The 7,979-nt window shown below is 48.1% G+C and overlaps 1 protein-coding gene across 1 annotated transcript; it reads right to left on the minus strand.

Moving 5' to 3' along the window:
• Positions 1-1,302: 1,302 nt before the first annotated feature.
• On the minus strand, positions 1,303-2,954 carry LOC148550476 (uncharacterized). The gene is made up of 2 exons (XM_088494508.1): positions 2,058-2,954; positions 1,303-1,818 (listed from the first exon to the last, which is right to left on the minus strand). Exons 1-2 carry the CDS (start codon positions 2,952-2,954, stop codon positions 1,303-1,305), a joined length of 1,413 nt encoding a protein of 470 aa, XP_088350634.1.
• Between the last annotated feature and the right edge of the window lie 5,025 nt (positions 2,955-7,979).

Genomic DNA, 7,979 nt, shown 5'->3' on the forward strand with positions numbered 1-7,979 from the left:
AACCCTCAATTCGAGGAGGATGATGTGTAGATTATCCACAACCCAAAGAGGAGGAAGCCGTCCTCCAGTTCTGAAGGAGCCCTCATTGTGATGGAGAGGAATTTTATAGACACGTAGCTGCTTCCTGGCACAGAGGAATATTTCCATGGCTGGGATCTTCCTGGGCAGGCGAGATGGATGTATTGTTCTCTTCTTCACGGCGCCGCCATAGCCAGGAAGGCCGAGTTTGAGCTGTCCAGAATCCAGTTGGTGCAGAGGAGGCTCGAGTCCTCTGTCAAGGCCAACAATCAATTTAAGGCGCAAGTTGAGACACTTCGGGAGCAGCTGTCCAAAGCAGAGGAGAAGCTCAAAGCTTCCGAGGAGAAGGCCACAGTCGCTGAGGAAAAATTGAAGACTTCCGATGCAGCTGTTTCCCGGCTAACCGAGCGGGAGCTGACTTTGGAGAGCCAGCTCAACATTACTCACGGTCGAGTCGTTGCTTTGGAAAAGGAACGCGACGAGGCCGCCTCATTGGCCAAGACTGCTCAATCCGAAGCTGAAGAATATAAGAAAAAGTACAAAGAGACCGTGAAATATGGGAAGAGCGCCATCCTGATGACCGAAGAGGCCCTTAAAGTCCAAGTAAAGCTCGTGGCTCCTGACTTCGACACGTCGGCAATCGGTGTTTTCAAAACAATCAAGGACGGCAAGATTATCGATATGCCGCAGAAGTGATCTCTGTACTCGTATGAATCTTGTAATTTTTTGTTTCTGTAGACGTTGTCGCATAGTTTGATAAACTTTGCTGTTGTGCATGTTGGATCTTGTAACTTTGAACTGCTATAGTAGTCGCCTGGTCAGCTTATGGTTATTGCTTTTCCCCACTTACTCGGTAGTACATTTTCGTTCTATTTTATTACCGTTTTGTTGGTATTGGCTTGTCTCTCACGTTTGTTTACCGTTGCATTGGTAATTTGACGAAGCCAAGTCGTGGCTTCACTATCGATGTAGCTGTTTGTTATGGCGTTAACTTAGTTGGTTTCTGGGGTGATCAGTCCCGGGGTACCGTGTCGTTGCCCCATTTAGCATTATCGTAAGAAATTTGTTGTCGCGGGATGTATGAATGGGGAAAAGTAACATTTAACAAGTGAACATTAACAAGTGAACATTAATCGGCAAGTGAACAAGTCTATTGCAACAATAAGAATTTAACAAAAGTAAATTATTTGATGATAAAGCGAAACCCGGGTCTTACTGAGCTGGTCAGGTCGCCTACTCGACGTGTTTACACTAGGAATAAAATCTTCTTAAGTTACCCGCGTTTCAAGTTCTCGGGACTTCCTTGCCGTCGAGTCTTTCCAACTTGTAGGCGCCCTTACCAATCACCTCTTTGACCCTGTAAGGGCCTTCCCAGTTAGCCGTCAGCTTACCTTCCCCCTGAGTCGGCATCCCGATGTCGTTGCGCTGCAGGACCAGGTCATTTTGTTCGAAATCTCTCCTGAGTACTTTGGTGTTATAGCGTAGGGCCATTCTTTGCTTCAGTGCTACTTTCGACAAATGGGCCATCTCTCTCGCCTCGTCTACTAGATCTTTCTCTACAGCTTCCTCTACTCCTCCCAGAAGCAACCGTGGGCTCGGTTCGCTGATCTCTACGGGTATCATAGCATCCACCCCGTATGTCAGGCAGAATGGGGTTTCCCCGGTGGACGATTGCTGGGTTGTGCGGTAGGACCAGAGGAAGGAGGCGAGTTCGTCGGCCCATGCTCCCTTTTTCTTATCAAGCCACTTTTTGAGGCCTAGCAAGATGACCTTATTCGCGGCCTCAACTTGGCCGTTTGTCTGGGGGTGTTCCACAGATGAGAACTTTTACTTTATGCCCAAACCGGCGAGGAACTCTGTGAACTTCTTATCAGTGAACTGTGTCCCGTTATCAGAGATAACGACCTCAGGGATCCCGAATCCAGTTACCACTTGTCTCCACATGAACTTCCGACAATTGAATGAGGATATGCTATGGCTAGTGGCTCAGCCTCTATCCACTTGGTATAGTAGTTGATGGTAACTATAAGGTACTTGACCTGCCCTGGACCGACCGGGAAGGGTCCTAGGAGGTCGATTCCCCAATGTGAGAAAGGTCGCGAAGACGTCAACAGGCTTAGCTCAGTTGCCGGCGCCCTGTGGAAATTGGTGTTCTCATGGCATTTGATGCATTTCCTTACGAATTCTTTGGAGTCCTTCATCATTGATGGCCAGTAATACCCTGCTCTGATGAGCTTTCTTGCTAAAGCTTTGCCCCCGATGTGGTGACCGCAGCACCCCTCGTGGACCTTTCTGAGCACATAGTCCGTTTGATCGGGATGCAGGCATTTCAATAAAGGTTGGCTAATTCCTTTTTTAAACAAATGGCCCTGTATGATGGCATACTTGGCCGCTTCCCGCCTTATCGTTTTGGCTAGCTTGTCGTCGCTGGAAAGTCTTGCCTTCTCCAGAAAATCAATGATCGGGTCCATCCAAGAGGGTTCTGATTGGGTCAATTGGAGGACCACAGATGGTTCCTTTACCAAACCTTGAATGAGAGACCGGTTGCCGGCCCCTGGTTTGGTGCTTGCTAGCTTGGACAGGAGGTATGCTCGTGTGTTCCTTTCCCTCGGAACGTGTTGGATCGTGACCTCCTCAAATTGCTCGCTCAACTCTTTGACCTTCTCCAGGTACTTCTGTAACAGTAAATCTCTGGCTTGGTAGGTTCCATTGACCTGAGAGGTAACGACTTGCGAGTCACTGCAAACCTCTAGCCTTGTAGCTCCGACTTCCCGAGCTAAGATTAAGCCGCCCAGAAGGACTTCGTACTCTACTTGATTGTTTGACACTGGGAACTCAAACTTGATCGACTGTTCATATATGACTCCGGCGGGGCTCTCCAGGATGATCCCGGCGCCTCCGGACGTTTGGTTGCATCTACATGGAGATTCCACCATATGCTCGTTACCTCGGCCGGGTCCCCTGTTACTTCTACCAAGAAGTCAGCCATGGCCTGCGCCTTAAATGCATGCCTGGGTTCATATTGTAAGTCGTACTGGACAGCTCGATAACCCAAGTCATCATTCTTCCCGCTAAGTCGGGTTTCTGTAGTACCTGACGGATTCCATGGTCTGTTCTCACGACCACCTGATGACCTTGGAAATACTGTCGTAGCATACGGGAAGAGGTCAGGAGTGCAAGTGCCAACTTCTCTAATTTGCTGTATCTCAATTCTGCTCCTTGCAGTACTTTGCTCACAAAGTAAATTGGTTGTTGGATCTTCCCTTCTTCCCGTCCCAAAACCGCCGCCATCGCTTCATCCGTTATGGCCAAGTATAGGTAGAGTGGTTCCCCGACCTGGGGCTTCCTGAGGACAGGTGGTGTTGCCAGAATCTCTTTAAAATGCTTGAATGCTTCCTCGCATGCTGGGGTCCATTCAAATGCTATCCCCTTCCTCATCAGGTTGAAGAACGGCAGGGCTTTCGCAGCCGATGCCCCGAGGAAGCGAGACAGTGCAGTGAGCCTTCCCAACAACCTCTGAACGTCCTTGACGCAGCCTGGGCTCTTCATTTGGAGTATTGCTTGACACTTTTCAGGGTTGGCCTCCACCCCTCTCTGGGTTATCATAAACCCCAAGAACTTTCCTGCTTCCATGGCAAAGGCACACTTAAGCGGGTTAAGCCTCATGCCGTGTTGCCAGAGGGAAGCGAACACGTTTCTTAGGTCGCTTAAGAGGTCCTCAGGTCGGGTGGTCTTTGCAAGGATATCATCCACATATACTTCCACCGTTTTGCCTATAAGGTCACTGAATATTCTATTCATTAACCTTTGGTAGGTGGCCCCAGCATTCTTCAGGCCGAATGGCATTACCTCGTAGCAATATATTCCCCCCGGCATTATGAACGCTGTTTTCTCCTCGTCTGGCCGGTGCATCGGTATCTGATTGTAGCCAGAATAAGCATCCATAAAACTCAGATACCGATATCCCGCCGCCGTATCGACAAGTGCGTCAATGTTGGGTAGGGGGTAGCAGTCCTTGGAACATGCTTTGTTAAGGTCGGAGTAATCCACACACATCCTCCATTTTCCATTGTGCTTTCTTACCAGAACTACGTTCAACAACCAGGTTGAGTAGTTGAGTTCCGGATAAATCCCGCTTCGAGGAGGCTGGCCGTCTGCCTGGCCACCTCCTCTGCTCTTTCTTGTGACATTTTCCTTGAATTCCTTCTCCTCTGAGCCACCGGTTTGGCCTTCGCCTTGACAGCCAAGTGTTGCGACATGAGCTGGGGGTCTATCCCCGGCATGTCGGCTGGCGTCCGAGCAAATAGGTTGCCGTTGGCCTTGATCATTTCCATTAGGGGTTCCTTCAATTCGTGTGGGAGGTTTCTGTTCACGAAGGTGAACTTCTCCTCTGTGTCGCCGACCCTGAACCTTTCTAAGTTCCCTTCCGGCTCGGGTCTGGGCTTGTCGCTGACTCTAACATCCAGGTTGGCGAGGAACACTCCTAATGCTTCTTTAGATTTCTTCCTCAAGGAGAGACTGGCATTGTCGCAAGCGACTGCCATTTCCAAGTCTCCCTTTATGGACCCCACGGATCCGTTGTCAGTGATGAACTTCATTACCAACATCTTTGTACTGATCATTGCCCCGAGATCGTTGATAGTCTTTCTTCCTAGGATGACGTTGTAGGCCGTAGAGTCTCGCAGAACTACGAACTCAGCCATTACCGATCTCCTTCCCTGTCCCAGTCCTACGGATACTGGTAGGGAGATTATCCCGTCGGGCTTGATAAAGTGGTCGTCCAAACCTACTACGCCGTGCTGGTGAGTCCTCAAGTCAGCATCCCGGAGGACCAAGGCATCGAACACATTACGGAACATGATATCCGAGTCAGCGCCGGTGTCTACGAGGATCCGCTTGATAAGGCCGGTTCGCACTCTGGCCGTGATGACCATGGGAGGGTTTTCCGCGACCTCGTCGAACCATTGGTCTTCCGGACCGAACGAGATGGGCGGAACCCTTTTGGAGCTTCACACGGAAGAGAAGGAGACCGCCAAGTCTTTGGCGTCCTTCTTGTGTGCCGACCTTGACTTTGGAGCCGCGTCTCTTGCTATTACCACGTTTACTTTGGTAAGGCCGTGCTCGTTGTCCTCTGGCTCCTGACGTCGCTTCACTGCACGGGTCTTGTCTTCTCCCTCGTGGTCGCGATCTCGTCTCCTCGGCCCCCTGATGAGGTGGGAGAATTCAGCCAGCTTTCCGTCCCGGATCGCTTGTTCCAGCGCGTCCTTCAGGTCGAAAGAGTCTTGTGTCTTGTGTCCATAGCCCTTATGATAATCACAATAGAGGCTCTTGTTCCCCCGGTTCTGTCCTTGAGAGGTCGAGGCTTCGATAGAATTCCTTTCTCAACTATTTGCTGATAAACCTCTACGATGGGAACGATGAGGGGGGTGTAGTTGGTGAATTTTCCGACTCGGGGAAACGGCCTGGATGTCTTGCTCGACCCGCCGTCTCTGGCGTGCTCCTTCGGCCTTTCCCCACCACCGTGCTGCCGGGGTTGGTTGTAGGCCGGCTGCCGTTTGTTGGCTGCCACGACTTGGCTGACTTCTTCATCGTTAATATATTTCCTGGCCACACTTTGGATCTCTTGCATCGTCCATACCGGTTTCGTGGTGAGGTGCTTCCTGAAATCCTCGTTTAGGAGTCCATTCGTCAAACACAAGCTAGCCACCGAGTCAGTTAGCCCGTCGATCTCCAAACATTCATCGTTGAACTGGTCCAAGTATTTTCTGGTTGGCTCACCGGGCCTTTGTGTTATCCCGAGTAAGTTTATCAGGTGTTTCGCCTTCGCAATTCTGGTAGTGAATTGGGACAAGAAAGCGCAGCTAATGTCCGAAAAACTGGCAACAGAGCCCTGCGGGAGGCTGTTAAACCACCGTATTGCAGGTCCTGCCAGAGTGACCGGGAACGCGTGACACCTTACTTCGTCGCCTACTCCCTCCAAGTTCATTCTGGCCTCGAAGGTCGTAAGATGCTCCTGGGGGTCTTGGGTTCCGTCGTACCTCATGTCTGTCGGCTTATCAAAGTGCTTTGGTAGCCGGACCTCGAGGATGGAACGATGAAACAGGGTTGCGCCCATTATCACAGGTCGCCGCGTTCTCCTCGGCCTTTCTCCGCCGTCTTCCCGATCCTGCTCCGCGGTGCGTCTTCTTTCAGGCCGGGTGTATATCACGGGGTCACGACGTCTTCTTGGGCGTTCTTCTTATTCCCTAGCACTTTTAGTTTCAGATCGTGGGCTAGGCGTTCGCCGGGAGTGACTTCTCTGAGGAGTTATTCCTCGTGACACGGGAGAACGGGAATAGCTTGGTTCTAGAGTTCGTTGACGATGTTCCTGATCTGCCAGCTGGCGTTCCAGGTTCTGCATCCTGTGACGCAGTTCCTGCATTATTCTGGCGCTATTGCTGCCTGTTCCCCCAAAGGGGCGCCTCTCTTGAGATCGTGAAGACGGCTCGGGTTGTCATGGAGGGGACCTCGTGCGCTCCCGGGAGGAAGCCACGGAGGCTTCCCCTCTAGGCTCGGCCCCGCGGCCTGGTTCTCCAGGACCCAGTACGACGTCCATTTAGGCGAGTCCCCACAGACGGCGCCAATGTTCGGTAGCTCGGGTACCGGACTGTTCGGGGATATCCTTTGGTTGGTAAGGTGGGGTATCGCCTGGTTCCGGGTTGCGGGGTTGGAGTTGGAGCAGCCGACGTCCCGAGATCTTAGTGTGGAGAGAAGGGGGTGCCACCTGCAAAGACACTCCGACGCTCTAGTCAGTCAGATGTGCAGGCGAAAAGTGGGCAAGGTGATATGTGTGACGTACCTTGGGGGAGGGGTATGACCCTCCCCTTATATACCTTATCAGAAAAGTGGACCCCATAGGAGAAGGCCTCCTTCCAGGAAGTTTTCTTCTCCCCAGCTGTTATGCAGCTGGCATGGAGGGTACGTGGCCGGGTCGCCAGACAAGCGGGTACGATGACCCGTCCAAACGGGTCGGTAGGTCTCCAGGTCGGGTCGGATCGGCCTCCATGCCTAGCTGGGCTGGGCCGTAACAAATATTTTTAAAATAGTAAAAATGTGATTATAAATTTAAAATTGATATAGAGACTTAATTAAAATTTTTTAAAGTATATGAACTTAAGTATAAATTTGGTGAAATCATACAGAATAATAATAATCTTTTTTATTTTCATCCCAACACTATAGATTAAGGAATTAGAGGAAGAAACAAATAAGATTAATAAATTTTACAATTCATTTTAAAATTTTAATTGTCGTTTTAGTAATGCCAATTTCTTCTATATCAAAAAGAGATGAAGGGAGTATTTATTTATATTTTGCAGTAATGTTGTAAGCTGTGTGTCTAAGAGATATATGTCTTTAAGAAAACATTGTCGTAAAAATTATTTTGTTGTATTTCTTTATGCTACTGGAACATATATGCATGGACATGGAAGTGTGATTAGAAATGAAATTTTTAGCGGTGTCCTTTAATATTTTGTGAAACATATGTGGAATATTAATTGTTAAACCATTGGAGAAGAGTTGTATTATAAATAATTTATAAGTGTCAAAAAATTTAATATTTATCAAACCACTTATATATTTAATCTAAATTTTTTGTATAAATATTTAGATATTATTTATAAAATATATAAAAAATAGCAAAATTTAATTTCTAATTTTTTTTCATTTGTTAAAGACAGGTCATTTAGAAAAAAAATACTTGACATAAAATAAAAATTTAGAAAATGCTAAAAGGAGAAAAAGAAACAAGAACAACAAAAAAAAAAGAAAGAAGAAAAAACTTCTATATTTGTATAACAAAAATTTATATGTTTTGTAATTAAGAATTCTTTTGTTTTCATTTTATTTATGTAACTATTCTGTGGTTAGTTTTATAAAATTTTGCGTTCAACTTCACAAATTTTTATATTTTTTGTTAC

Source organism: Arachis ipaensis, chromosome B7, assembly GCF_059453495.1.
Source record: "Arachis ipaensis isolate K30076 ecotype BB chromosome B7, ASM5945349v1, whole genome shotgun sequence".
Classification (NCBI taxonomy): Eukaryota; Viridiplantae; Streptophyta; class Magnoliopsida; order Fabales; family Fabaceae; genus Arachis; species Arachis ipaensis.

What these genes read in the sequence shown, in the direction of transcription:
- LOC148550476 (XM_088494508.1), bottom strand. Translation starts at nt 2,954, where the DNA reads ATGGTGGAATCTCCATGTAGATGCAACCAAACGTCCGGAGGCGCCGGG. An exon ending in TCCCGGTCGGTCCAGGGCAG is followed by an intron (nt 1,819 to 2,057) that starts GTCAAGTACCTT and finishes GAACACCCCCAG; the next exon opens with ACAAACGGCCAAGTTGAGGC.